This window comes from Rhinichthys klamathensis, unplaced genomic scaffold (genome assembly GCF_029890125.1).
Source record: "Rhinichthys klamathensis goyatoka isolate OS25496 unplaced genomic scaffold, OSU_Roscu_1.1 h1tg000141l_1, whole genome shotgun sequence".
Lineage (NCBI taxonomy): Eukaryota > Metazoa > Chordata > Actinopteri > Cypriniformes > Leuciscidae > Rhinichthys > Rhinichthys klamathensis.
The window spans coordinates 657,501-672,282 of record NW_026606676.1 but is presented as its reverse complement, the minus strand read 5'-3'; the positions used below and the strand labels follow the sequence as shown (position 1 = coordinate 672,282).

General features: G+C 39.9%; 1 protein-coding gene across 1 annotated transcript in view; it reads left to right on the top strand.

The window, feature by feature from the left end:
• Positions 1 to 14,782, top strand: part of map3k5 (mitogen-activated protein kinase kinase kinase 5) — a 74,970-nt gene that overhangs the window by 48,058 nt on the left and 12,130 nt on the right. The window contains exons 10-26 of the mRNA XM_056257678.1: positions 350 to 503; positions 1,071 to 1,178; positions 1,583 to 1,635; positions 1,848 to 1,943; positions 3,765 to 3,846; positions 3,970 to 4,103; positions 4,553 to 4,680; positions 4,762 to 4,898; positions 4,976 to 5,081; positions 5,190 to 5,347; positions 5,846 to 6,026; positions 7,615 to 7,632; positions 8,051 to 8,228; positions 8,306 to 8,474; positions 10,402 to 10,587; positions 10,813 to 10,918; positions 11,756 to 11,993. Of these exons, the coding sequence (XP_056113653.1) occupies positions 350 to 503; positions 1,071 to 1,178; positions 1,583 to 1,635; positions 1,848 to 1,943; positions 3,765 to 3,846; positions 3,970 to 4,103; positions 4,553 to 4,680; positions 4,762 to 4,898; positions 4,976 to 5,081; positions 5,190 to 5,347; positions 5,846 to 6,026; positions 7,615 to 7,632; positions 8,051 to 8,228; positions 8,306 to 8,474; positions 10,402 to 10,587; positions 10,813 to 10,918; positions 11,756 to 11,993 (2,232 nt within the window). The remainder of the gene's footprint in view (positions 1 to 349; positions 504 to 1,070; positions 1,179 to 1,582; positions 1,636 to 1,847; positions 1,944 to 3,764; positions 3,847 to 3,969; positions 4,104 to 4,552; positions 4,681 to 4,761; positions 4,899 to 4,975; positions 5,082 to 5,189; positions 5,348 to 5,845; positions 6,027 to 7,614; positions 7,633 to 8,050; positions 8,229 to 8,305; positions 8,475 to 10,401; positions 10,588 to 10,812; positions 10,919 to 11,755; positions 11,994 to 14,782) is intronic.

Below are 14,782 nucleotides of genomic sequence, written 5' to 3'. Positions count from 1 at the left end.
TTTTACATCGATTTTCCTAGTTGCACATCAATAAAATACTTGCTTCCTGCAATCTTTATAAAATGATTTTAAATGATCCAATAATCACAAACAACTAGAAGAATCACGTAAAGGTCATTCATTGGTCAATTTTTCTGATTTTTTTACCTGGACAATTATTAAATGGGCAAATAAAACAAAACTTTGACTCAGTTAAACTCTAGGAGAAAACTGAGCCAACACACAAACTTGTAGTCCAATTTTGAAGAGGCAAACACTTCAGAAAATGTCCGTTAAAAAATGACTCATAGTTGTAGTGTTTTTAGAGTACTGTTTATTAATGAATGTGTTTGTGCTTTGTGTGTTTCAGGTATCTGTGCTCCCTGGTTGAGACCATCCTCATCTATAAGCACTTTACGAAACCAAGCACCGATCCGCAGGCCCCTAGACAAGAGCTTGTGGACTTCTGGATGGACTTCATGGTGGAAGCCACCAAAAAGGATGTGACATCAGTCCGTTTTCCTGTATGACCCCTCTTAAACACACTGACTGTTACACTGCGTTGCCACTCAAACATTTTCAAGTACACCACAAAACTCCTATTAAATGCGCCATTTAAGACGCATAGTTTACATGCATAGAATGATGCTCTGCAAAAAACATACAGGAATAAACCCTTTTCTAAAGTGCATGCACACAGTCATTTGAACACTAGAATATATATATATATATATGTACACACATTCAACACTGTGCAAAAGTCTTTGGCACGCTGGTATTTTAACCCCAAAAAATGGGTTTAATCCAATTATTTATATATTTTGCTGTAGTGTTGTTACTAAATACTTCATTAAGGCCTAAAGCCGAGACAGGATAACATGTTTCCTATACAGTATTTGAATGATACAATCCCAGAATGTGTTGCGAAGACTGAACTGAATTATTTCATACTTTTGTCCAGTTCACAATATTCACGTGTGCTGATTATGTTTTGTGCTAGTCATAGTTTTGACTAGAGACACTGCCTAAGACTGTTGGAGATGAATGGCTTGTAAAGCTTTGGCTGTAAATGTTGCTTGTGTTGTGCGCAGGTATTGATACTGGAGCCCACTAAAGTCTACCAGCCATCTTACCTCTCCATAAACAAAGATGCCGAAGAGAACACGTTGTCCATCTGGCACGTGACCCCTGATGACAAAGTAATACATTTGATTAATTCTCTAAATCCTTCAACATTACTGTCTTGGTTTAAGCCCTAACCCAATTATTATTTTAATATCCAACCATTGGTTAAAGCCATTGTTTTGTATGTCCAGTCTTAAATCATAGTTAAAGTCTAGAGTCGTGTTCTAGTAGTCCTTTTAATATTTTTCTATATCTACAGGCTCTCAGTCAAATAAATTCAGTTTGATCAAATTTAAGGTCACAAAATGTATTAAATATCTTAAATGTTACAACAAAAGTCTTAATTATCATTTTAGTTCTCAAATTTGGGGATGGAAAAACAGGAGTCACGATATGGCTGAATGTCATTATTAAACGATTTGAATTAGTATGAGTGGTGCATTTTCGAGGTAAACATGTCTTCCTCTCTCTGTGTCAGAACGCCGGGATCCACGAGTGGAACTTCAGTGCGGCGTCAGTGCGAGGCGTGAGGTAAAGCCTGATAGAGCTCCAGTAAACCGGAAGAAAACCCTGTCACTGAAGACATGAGTGACCTGTGGGGGTTCTGCAATGAACAGCCGTAGCTTTAAATATGTTGTGTATTTTAACACAAGTAGAACACTGAATCATTAAACACTGAACACTGAATTAAAGCGTGTAAAGTTAAATATAGCTGTTGATTTTTTTTTATTTAACACATTCAGCATCTCCAAATGTGACGAGCGCAGCTGTTTCCTGTATGTGGTGAACAACTCGGAAGACTTCCAGATCTATTTCTGCACAGATATGCACTGCAAAAAGTATGTGTGTGTGTGTGTGTGTTTGCAAACGGCTTCTTTTTTCCACATTTCATTCATTCTTCCTTACAATGCCATAGACAAACTAAAGACAGAAATTGCACATTTGATTGTCTACTTGAGTTATTTTAGAAACTTACAATGCACCGGCCATTCATTGAATCTACTGCTAAAAAGCAATTATCTGCGGGAATTAGCTGATTGTTAAAAAACAGACAATTATTTCCTGTCAGTCAAAAGAGATGTGAGACAGAGATACAGTCTCATGCAGTGACTAAAATGTCTCCGTCTGTGGTGAAAAAACAGCATAGTTATAGTTTTGCCGTTGTTACGCTACATTAGCTGTCTGTGCCGATTAATGCCTTCCTGCAAATGTTCCCGTTAATATCAACAAATATTTATACTATGTGTAGGCCATGTTAATGATAATGGCAGCATCCTAAAACACGCTCCTAGAGTGTGTTTTGGGCTTTTTGCTTGATCGTCTGTATTGAGTGCATCATCTAATAAAGCCAAAAACACGACGCTGATTTTTCAGTGTGGCGAAATGTGATGTTTCCTCAGCACTTCATTTATGTGCCACCACTAACTTAAAGGGGTCATATAATGCCATTTTTGTACAAGCTAATATTATTCTTTAGGGTCTAAATGAAAAGTTTGTAATATACTTTAATTAAAAATTCTCATTAGTATTGTAAGAAAACACTTATTTTACCTGGTCAAAAACAGCTCTGTTTTCAGCACGCCGTTTCAGTGCATATGACTTTAAATGATCATGAGCTTTGCTCACCCCGCCCCTCTGTTCTGTTCGTACACCGTTTGTAACACAATAACCATAACGCGTTGTTCATTATAAACGTGGGATTATGAATTATATTGTGAACATCATACATAGAAAACATGCCGTAATGTACCCTGAGTGTAAACCTTAGACGCATTCATAGTGAAGCGTGCAGCTAGCGATTTACAAAGATTAATATATTAATATAAAGTTTAATAAAACGTTACACTCACTTCAGTTCTTCTGGAGATTCAGCAGGAACACGAATAGTTGGTACCGATCCTTTATTCAGGAGCAGCTTCTTAGCAAAACCAGCTTTATACTGACCCTCGTTTATAAAGCAGTCTGGTGAGAAATGATTCGCGCAAACATGAACGCATTGACGTTGCTCGTGGGGAATATTCCCTTCGAAAACAAACTCAGCCACTGCGTCTTCAGCGGTTCGGATTTAGGAACATTAAAATGACTGTGTTCGTTATTACACCCAAGAACAGAACACCACAATCGCTGAGACGCCATTCTGCTCATAGACAGTGCTCCAGCACATCAACAATGACCGCGCCGGTCCGCGCAGACTATGATTGACAGCTGGCTCATGAGCGAGGGCGGGTCTGTGTTGAAACCCGGCTGTCAATCAACAATCGTGGGAGGGGCTTCCGAGCGTGTGACGTCACACGGTCGAACGGCTCGATTTGAGGCAGGGGAAAACATATATGGAGATTAAAACAAAACCACTGGATGGATTTTTATCATTATATGATGTTTGTGTACAGGCACTGCCAACACACATTTCAGTACAATCAACTTGTAAAAGTGCATGAACCATTATATGACCCCTTTAAACATACACTATCAAAACGTGAACTAGTGGTATCAGCAGATGTTTTTCTACATAATTGAATATTATCATATGTGCACTAGTTTTGTGTATCCCTACTATGAAGGTGTAAAAGTTTAATCTTTGTGTATTCAAAGGATAATCATACACATAATCCGAGGTTTTGTCACTGTGTGATATTTGACGATGGTTGTGTGTTGCGTAGGTTCTGTGATCTGGTGAACGCTCTCACTGAGGAGGCCTGGAAAGGCTCAGATGAGGCCGAGTGTGAATCAGAGGCTTTAGAGGTAACATTATAATCCAGACATTTCGTATGTTACCCGAGAAAGTTTCTTGAAATGTATTTTTTCATGCATTTGCTATACGTAGTTCTAAAGATCATAGCACACGTGGTTTGTGTGTTTCTGCAGTATGATTACGAGTACGATGAGCATGGAGACAGGGTGGTTCTGGGTAAGGGCACGTTCGGTGTCGTCTACGCCGGGCGGGACCTCAGTAACCAGGTGCGCTTAGCCATCAAAGAGATTCCCGAACGGGACAGTAGGTGAGGAAATCCACTTTCAAATCCCATTTCCGTTTGGATAGGTATGCCTGTCATCATTTCTGACCGTTATTGAATAATACTATAACTATAGTAACATTTCTCATTGCACAGCCTGGTGAACCTTGCTCCTATTTAACTAGAAATGAAAACACAACACACTAAACATTTCAAGCATTCAGGGATGTGTTAACTGTGTTGAATTTTGATGTCCTGTATTGAATCAATATGGGATGCAATTTGCAATTTATGGGATGCTATGAACACAGAATGACATGATATAAAGTAAAATAATCAATTTCACAAGGAATGGCAATAGCAAGAGAGGCAGAGCACGACAGGCATGTTCGTAGTGACGGAGCTTTTGTATAAATATACATATATACTATAAATAAATATGCAATATTCATGTGTGCTTTTGAGGGTGTTATCTGACGGCTGTGTGTTGGTAGATACTCGCAGCCTCTGCATGAAGAAATAGCCCTGCATAAACACCTGAAGCACAAGAACATCGTGCAGTACCTCGGCTCCATCAGCGAGAACGGCTTCATCAAGATCTTCATGGAGCAGGTGCCCGGAGGTGAGGCGACGTCTGAACCCCGTACACTCCTCTCTCACACTCAGGGTTATTCAAGCGCTTGTGTTCTCCTGTGAACCGCAGGCAGTCTGTCAGCATTGCTCAGGTCAAAGTGGGGCCCTCTGAAAAACAATGAGCCAACTATCGGTTTCTACACCAAGCAGATCCTGGAGGGTCTCAAGTACCTGCACGACAACCAGATCGTTCACAGAGACATTAAGGTAATCATCCTTCATCTGAAGTCTGGGGAACTGTATCTTAATTGTGAGATTGATTATCTTGCTTCCGTGACACACAGGGGGATAACGTCCTGATCAACACCTACAGTGGAGTCCTGAAGATCTCTGACTTTGGGACGTCCAAACGTCTGGCCGGAATAAACCCCTGCACTGAAACCTTTACTGGTACTGAGTGTGTTTCTTTTCACTTAACCTTTTATCAACAGCAACTTGATATTGCTATAGTTACTATACCTTATTACTCAAATGTTCAGTGCTGGTTGTGTATTTCAGGGACGTTACAGTACATGGCTCCTGAAATCATAGATAAAGGGCCTCGTGGGTACGGTAAACCGGCAGACATCTGGTCCCTGGGCTGCACCATTATAGAAATGGCCACTGGGAAACCGCCTTTCTATGAGCTGGGGGAACCGCAAGCTGCGATGTTCAAGGTCAGCACCCGTGCCAATCATCCTGAAGTCAATGTGTGCTCAATTTAACACTAAAGGGTCTACACAAAATCCACACTATTTGCTTTTAGATTTTTTTATGTGCTTTGTGAAACATTTGAATGCAATTTGGCATTTAGTAGTTTTCCAATGGTTTTCAAACTTCTAGGAAAATGTGGTTCTAGGAAAACCTTTCATTGCTGTTATCATGAGCTCAAGAATAAGTTTGACCATTTCACAAAATAACATTTTTAATCGTCAAAAGAAGCTTTTGATTTGCAGCACAGGCTTTACAGTAGCTAGTGCTTCATATCCATATAAAACGGTCATTTTAAACGGATTATTACATGGATTGTGTAATCGATCTAGATTATGTCATTATAATAGCATTGTAATTGACTCCTAATGGCTTAGAGAAATGTACGAATGACATGAAAGCCGTGAGAATATTGTGTTTGGTATTGGAAAGAGTTGTGGAAATGCTTTTGTATGGTTGTGAAGGTCGGGATGTTTAAAATCCATCCGGAGATTCCTGACTCCATGTCGTCCGAAGCCAAAGCATTTATCCTGCGCTGCTTCGAGCCGGACCCAGACAGCCGAGCCACGTCCATCGATCTACTCACACATGAATTCCTCACTGTTACGTCACGCAAGAAACGCTCCAAGAACAACAATTTCACAGGTGTGTTATATGGACAATACAGCAATATATGCAACTGGTACATTTCATGAATTAGGGGACTAATAGGAAACTGTTATCTGTTAGATTAAGCTATTATTTAACAAAAACAACATGGCATTACATTTTTTTTAACGTGCTTTAAAAAAAAAAAGTATCACCCCCTCCCCACCCACTCCTTTAAAATGGTGTCCATCGAATCCATCGAATAAAATAGTGGCGTACAGTATTTTGACAGTTGAGTTTATTGTGTATATATAAATATAAACTCGGTTAGCACTTAATTAGAAAATGCTACCCTACTTAAACATCTTACACCCAAGGAGTGGCATCATTCGGATAACATGATGGGAAGACAAGTAAATCTAAATTTCCAAATTACAGAACTTATTAATAAATAAATACCAAAATTAAGATTGAATTATCGTTAATATATTAATATTTGGTCCCAACTAGCTTGGCCAGAATCTGCAACCTCTATAGAGTTCAATGGAACTTGCGACCATATTGTTTTTTTTTTTGTTTTTTTTTATAAATCAATTTTACCGATTTACAGTCATAATCCCCATTTAATGTTTATTGTTGCATTGAAATCGCACAGTTGGGTTTTGAGATTTAGACATTTAGACACATAAACTGCATTGAGACATGAAGCAAATTAAGAAGTGCGATAGCTCTGGAGTTGTGGACGGATCATTTCAGTGTTTATGATGGAAAGTGTTCGCTATCAAACCTGGAAATAAGACCTGGTAAAAGCTTGGGTAACACTTTACTTGAAGGGGTGTGCATAAGACTGACATGACACCTTCATTATCATGACATGACACATGTTATGAATATGAAGGAAGTTTTATGCATGTTTATGACAACTGTCATTAAGTGTCATTTGCTCAATTATGACATTTTTAATGCAAATATGACATTGTTTAAGATGTCTTTGTTATGACACCTTGACATAAACCAATACATCATAACCTGTCAGTGTCTTTGTCATGAGAACTTGACATTACTAAGACAACACAACCTGTCATAAACATGACATAGCAGATTAATTATCAAACTTAAGAAACCACTTAGCTTTATGGGTTAACATTACATTAAACTGTCATGTAGTTGGTTTTGACATTGGCTGTCATGAAGCCATTATAACTGTTTAATGACAAATTCAAAGTGTACCACTGTAGTCGAGGTCACGAAAAATATTCATGACACAGTTATAATGGCCTTATGACAGCCAATGTCAAAACCAACCACATGACAGTTTAACTTAATTTAATGTCAAGTTGTCATGACAAAGACACTGACAGGTTATGATGTTATGGTTTATGTCAAGGTGTCATAACAAAGACATCTTAAACAATGTCATATTTGCATTCAAAATCTCATTATTGAGCGAAAGACACTTAATGACAGTTGTCATAAACATGCATAAAACCTCCTTCATATTCATGACATATGTCATGTCATGGTTATGAAGGTGTCATGTTAGTCTTATGCACACCCCTTCAAGTAAAGTGTTACCAAAGCTTGTCTCTTTGCTGCTTGTATTGTGAATTGTCCTCTCATCTCTTGTGTTTTTTTTTATATACAGCTCTTACACCAGGAACTGGTGAGTCTATTTCAAAGCTTATTGTCAGTGTTCAATTGTACACTATTTTGTTGTTTTATTCCTTCTCTTTTCTTATGTTTATGATAATAACCTGGCTGTAAATGTAGTCAATATTCATGTTTAGTCATGTTCATTTTACTCGTTACTCGATGTACAAAATGGAAAAATATACATTAAATTGAAATGTGTCAAATATAGAAATGATTTATCAACATAAAACAGCATTTTATTTATTTATACAAAACACTACGAAAAGTTGGTTTTATGTAGCTAGCGGTCCATAGGGAAACACGGATCTGGTCTACAAAGATTCAAATGAAATGATTGTTCATCAATGACCTTTTTCATGGGCCGTTCTACAGAGGATAGTTGAGAGCTGTGGAAGAGTGTGTGATGTCTTTATGCTCATGTGTCGTAGAGTATCTGCGCAGCATATCTCTTCCCGTCCCCGTGGTGGTCGAGGACACGAGCAGCAGCAGCGAGTACGGCTCGGTCTCGCCTGACAATGAGCTCTGCACAAACCCCTTCAACTTTAAACCCAGCACCAAGTGCTACAGCGAGAGAGAGGTCAAAGGCCACCGCTCGCTCTTCCTGAGGTCATTCCAGCTTAAATACACCCTTTTATTCTGCATTCAGTGTATCTGCTTTTAGTAAACCTGTAAATCTACTCCAGTATTCCTGTGGAGAACTTTGAGGACCACAGTGCACCCCCTTCTCCAGAAGAGAAAGACTCTGGTTTCTTCATGCTGAGGAAAGACAGTGAGAGGAGAGCGACTCTTCACCGGATCCTGATCGAGGACAAAGAGAAAATAGTGCTTCACCTGCTGGAGGCGCTGACACAGGTGAGCCCGAGCACTGTGCGCTTGTGTTGCGCGTCTTGTCACTCTCATACGCTTGTGTGATTGGCAATAGGCACAATATGTAGGTTTTTTTCACCACAAGAGGGCGCAGTTTCCAACAATAACACAGGCGTAGGTTGATGACGCAGTGATGAGCTGAATGATGGGACTTGCTGTCAAGCTGATGGATCTAATAATGTTTATGGATGAGTGCAAACATGTTTTTTAACATTACAGTGGTATGAAGCAGGTCGCGATTGCTAAAGAGACAGATATCACACGCGAGTCCCGCGGATATAAAGGAATAAGGACATTTAATTCTACCGAACTACCCGCGAGTGCTGGATTACTCACACAGGACAGTTTATTAGACGAATTAAACTTGTGAGGTAACGCAGCGCTGCTTCACTTGGTTTAACGTTACACTATCACACTAAACGGCATTTAAATGTGTGTTGAAAGTTATAATGTTAAACTACGTGTTAGTTCGTTTGCTATACGAAACTAGCCGTAAGCTAGATCAACATTAGAATAACATACTGACCATATTCTAACATTTCATCATGTTGAGCTAACGTTATATAACATTGATTTGTTTGTACATTTGCTCACCTGTCTAATAAAGCTGTCGTGACTCGTGAAGCTCTGGCGAGTCCAAGTTAGTCGCGGACGCTAGCTCTCGGCATCTCAAAAACGCCACGCTGATGTTGATCCTCGTTTTAGTTCTCCTTGTTTGTCCCAAAGTCTGCTTGCCATGGTCTATGTTTGAAAGAAACAAGAACCGCGTGCCGCTAAACGTTACGCACTAGCAGTTGTCCACGTCTGTCGCCATGGTTACGTCATGGCTACGGCGGTATGAGCGGGAACCGAGGATAGCGCGGATATTGCGTCATTGACAGGCGACATTTTTTTCCGGGGCGGCCACTTGTTTAAAACTGGAATTTCTCTGAAATAAAACATCTTTGGAGACTTTTGGGATATCGTAAGTACACAACTGCAGGAAATATATCACACTGTGCAAGTGATTTTTGGATATTTTATTACAAAATTCTTACATATTGTACCTTTTTAAGTATTCTTTAAACACAAGCCTGGTGACCGCAACTCAATAAAGTTGAGAGTTGCTTTTCTGGATGCTGATTGGTCTATACAGTGTAAAAAAGTATTCTGTCATCATTTGCTCTGCCTCATATCATTCCAAATCTGTATGCATTTCTTTAATCTGCTGAGCTGTAAATTGTTTGGAGATATTTTTAAGAATGTTGGTAGCTAAACACTTTTTCTTCAAAAAACAAACAAAAAAAAACAATAGAAGTAAATGGGAACCGAAATCATGTGGGTGTACTGTCCCTTTAACTTGCTGGCGAGGGACTAAGGCCTTGTGCACTAACAGCTCGCTCCAGCGCTTGACCCTCTGTTGGTGTTAAACAACTACTGTCAGGATTTAGTAAAGTCACGCAGTGAAACACTAGGGCTGGAAAGGCTATTTTCTCACATTATTGCATATGCTTTTGTAGGAGTTTCCCTTTCAGATGCAAAATTTATGGAAGGAGGGAATTTAAATGAATCAGGAAAGGTGATTTACTAAGGCCAATTTACTGGTGTTTGTGCCATTATTTACCGCCCAAAAAAAACAGTCGCTAACTTGTGCTGCTCTTGGTGGATTGTGTTGGTCATTATGGAAATGATCCGGCTGCGTCTGCCTGTTCAGTAGATTCACTTGCTGAACTTTCCACTCACATCTGTGCTTTTATGGGAATTATGATGCGTTTTGGTGAAAATTTCCGTCACATCAGAGAAAACAACCAAAAATCTCTAATAAGGTTGAATTAATGCAGTCCTACAGATTCTGTTGGTTGTTTGTGATTTAACAGTTGATTTGATGTCCCTTTTTGTGAGTGATTGGTGTCCCCCTTCTGCCTCTCTACAGGGGTCTGAGGAGACCAGACTGAAGCATCAGCATATCTCCATGCTGGTGGCCAGTCTGGGAGAGTTTGTGAGGATGGCGAACAGAAAGATCATTGCCGACACCCTCTCTCAGCTCAAACTGGAGCTGGACTTCGACAGCACAGCCATCAGCCAGCTGCAGGTGGCGCTCTTCAGCTTCCAGGATGCGGTGAGCGTTCAGACACAAGTCTTTTCTCTTACTGAATATCCTGCTTCATCTGAAACGGTCACATTACACAACTAAAATGAGTTCCCAATGCCATTTGATGTTGACTTGAAAAGCAAATGCTGATTTTTTCTTTTTAAAAAATAATTCTGATTGTCAAACTTTTGTGACTTTTTCTTAAAAGTTCACAATATAAAAGTAAATAGTTCTGTTATAATGTTTCTGCAGGTAAATAAAGTCCTGCGGAACCACAACATAAAGCCGCACTGGATGTTTGCCCTGGATAACATCATCCGGAAGGCTGTACAGACTGCCATCGTCATACTGGTACCTGGTAAACAGCGAACAGCTTCTTTATAGAAAAATCCCTTTTCTTGGCTGTTGGTCATGTAAGGCAGGGGATTTCGTAATCCGCGTTCAGACTGTCGGTCCAAATCCGATTTGAATCTGATCAGATTAAGCAAGTGTGAAACGCATAAATCACACAAAATGCTTTTTTTTTGTGCTAATGCTGCATTTATATGTGGTTTGAAATCATATTCAAATCGCATTTCTGTAAATCCGTTCCAGTCTGACCGCTCCGATCGGATTTTGCGTGGTTTATGTGTCTTTCTCGCGCCACATAAAACATAAACATGTTAGACGTTGTGATTGGAAACGTGCTGAAAGTCTCTGCAGAAACAAGGTTGTGTTGTTGCAAAGTGCAGATCGAGCAGAAAATGCCGATATAACAGAGACATGTTTGAGACGGGCGGAGAATAAAGCCGCTCACACCAGCCTCCTCCGGTTCTGCTGAAGAGCGGCGGATACACATTATCATGCTGTGAATAAGACAACATCTGTATTGTAAACCCCTTCATGTTGCTGTTGTTGTTGTTTTGGACGTATTCCTACCAAAACGTCATGGCATCGACACAAATCGGAGCAGAACAGTTGTGATACACAGTGTGGACATCCATCATTTTAGATCAGATTTCAATCGGATACACACATAATCGGATTTGGACTGACAGTGTGAACGTAGCCTAAAAAGCCCTATAAAACACATCACAGATTGGTGATCCGTGACCTGAGCTGGTGTCCAGTGAATGAGCTGTCCTAAGCGTGTGGTGCTGGGGAGGCTCCGGGAACAGGTCACTTGATGCAGTGTTTGTTGTTTGTTCACTCTCAGAATTGCGGCCACACTTCACGTTGGCGTCTGAGAGCGACCCCGCCGAGCAAGAGGACATTGATGACGACACGGTTCCTCAGGGAAACGCTGTGCCTAGCATAGCACCCGCCGTTCATCACGACGACACCGTGGCCACGTCTGGAGTGAGCACGCTCAGTTCAACCGTTTCCCATGAGTCTCAGAGCGCTCAGCGATCCATCAGCGTGGAGCTGGGGCGCATGAAGATAGAGACCAAGAGGTAAATGTTGGATTTTTTATCTTCAGCTTTAATATTAGTGATGGGAAGTCTGATTCTTTTCCGTGAACTGGTTCTTTAGGACAGTCCGTTTCAATGAACCGGTTCAAAAAATGATTCGCTAGTTTATTTACCTAATAACGCAATGATGTCATGTATATACAATAACACACAATATCGTGGATGTTTTACATGTCTAAAGCACATAAAGTGAATTAACTAGTCTTAATCAACTCACCTTTTTACTAGGGCTGTCAGTTAAACGCATTATTAACGGCGTTAACGCAAACCCATTTTAATGGCGTCAATTTTTTTATCGCGTGATTAACGGCCTTTTTGGCCTAGCAAACTTTGACGTTTTTCCACATGCTTTTGCAACAGGACGCGGCATGCGCGGCGCGGCGCTAGGAAACACATTCATTTCAATGGCTTGCGCCGCGCGAGGACGTTTTGAAATCGCAAGTGGATCTAGCTAGACCGGAAACAAAACAACAGGCGCGCCGCACACACTTGTTTGGGCTTGCGAGCCGGCCAAATAGTTGGTTAACGTTACGTTTTGAGTGGATGACGAGTGCGAGACGCCGAAATGGATGCCAATAAGATTCTGAATGGAAAGTTTACTTTTAAAAAGTTGCCAAATGGTTCCATTGACGAGACCAAAGTGATCTGTGTGTTTTGTCGTTGTGAACTGAGATATCATCATCGCAGCACGTCCAGTCTGAAATACCACTTGATGATGGCCAAGCACACACACACACACACACACACACACACAGCTGAAGCGAATTCTCCGCCCCCTCGTCAATATCAGGACCTCGTCAGGATTTCTTTCACCCTTTTATTGATGGACAGTGTTACATTGTGTGAGAGATTATTTGCTCCAAGTGAGAATGTTAGTGTGAAATTGAACACAGTATATGTCAATATTGTTTTCAATAAAAAACATTTGCACAAAGCAAGCCGATCCACTTTTCCATGTTGATAAGAGCATTAAAATGAGAAAAAATAATGGGACAAAAAGAAATCAAGAGACATTTAGAATAGATAAAAATGTGCGATTAATTGCGATTAATCGTGAGTTAACTATGACATTAATGCGATTAATCGTGAGTTAACTATGACATTAATGCTATTAATCATGAGTTAACTATGACATTAATGCGATTAATCGCGAGTTAACTATGACATTAATGCGATTAATCGTGAGTTAACTATGACATTAATGCGATTAATCATGAGTTAACTATGACATTAATGCGATTAATCGCGAGTTAACTATGACACTAATGTGATTAATCGCGAGTTAACTATGACATTAATGCGATTAATCGCGAGTTAACTGACATTAATTGCGATTAATCGCGAGTTAACTATGACATTAATGCGATTAATCACGTGTTAACTGACATTAATTGCGATTAATCGCGAGTTAACTATGCCATTAATGCGATTAATCGCGAGTTAACTATGACATTAATGCGATTAATCGCGAGTTAACTATGACATTAATGTGATTAATCGTGATTAAATATTTTAATCGTTTGACAGCACTACTTTTTACATAAACCATTAGAAACCATAAAAACATCCATTTTGCCACCGTATTGAAGTCAACTGCTCGGTTTACACAGGCTCGTTTCAGCAGCTCATCGGTTCCTCACAAACATGTCGGAGTCCGAACCGTTTCCTCCGTGTGACTCGAGATCTGTTGTGTCCATTAACCGTCTCTTGCTATCAGTACTGCTGTTGACTCCAGAACTACTGCCATCGGATCACTGTTAGATTTACTATAGGTTTGAGTTATCATGCTTTATGATTTCCAGAAACTTCCCCTGTATGAAACCCTCGGCACACAGTTCTTCTTGGCATGTCGGATGTGGGAAAGACTGTCCTCGGTTCAGTGGACTGTCGGACTAACTAAATATTGGCTCATTTCGAGGCGGAGTGACTGTCAGGCACGAAAGCGAGGTTTAGTTGAGCAACTTGTAGATGATAGTGCCGATTCGAGCCGCAAACGCTTTCAGACGGTCCAGTCCGATTTGGTGAGCTGGTTTAACCAATTCACTAAAAGAACTGGTTCAAAAGAAGGATTTGATAGTGAACTGGACATCACTATTTAACACACGTGTTTTTGTTCAGATGCGAATAATAGTGACAGAGCTGATGATGTTACAAATAAACAATGCCAGCTACCGTGCAAGTGTGACTGCGGTGTGCTGCGGGGGGTTGTTACCCTTTTACATTTTATGAAAGCAAGTGGTTAATGGCCTTGTCAAACCCAAAATATGTCAGAAAAGCGCCATAAAGGATCACATAAATTGTCCATATGACTCATTCTGTATTACAAGTGTACTGAAGTCATACGATAGTTATGTAGAACAGACCCAAGTCCTTATTCCACCGTAACTCTCAATTCTCGCACTCACTTCCACAAGTTTAAATGCGTCTAGATTAGGGTTTTGAATGATTTTTTATTATTATTAATCATTCTACATAATATTACATTTTCTGTATTTTCTTAAAAACCACATAATTCCATATCCTGTCCATTGTTGACCCCCAAACAATGGGAGAATATTCTTCGGGAGCGCACGAATTCACACTGGAAATTCTGGAAAAGTTCTTTGTTTCTTTCTGATCTATCTTTCTTTCTAACTAAACTTTCTTTCTTTCTAACTAATCTTTCTTTATTTCTAACTAATCTATCTTTCTTTCTAACTAATCTTTCTTTCTTTCTAACTAATCTTTCTTTCTTTCTTTCTAACTAATCTTTCTTTCTTTCTTTCTAACTA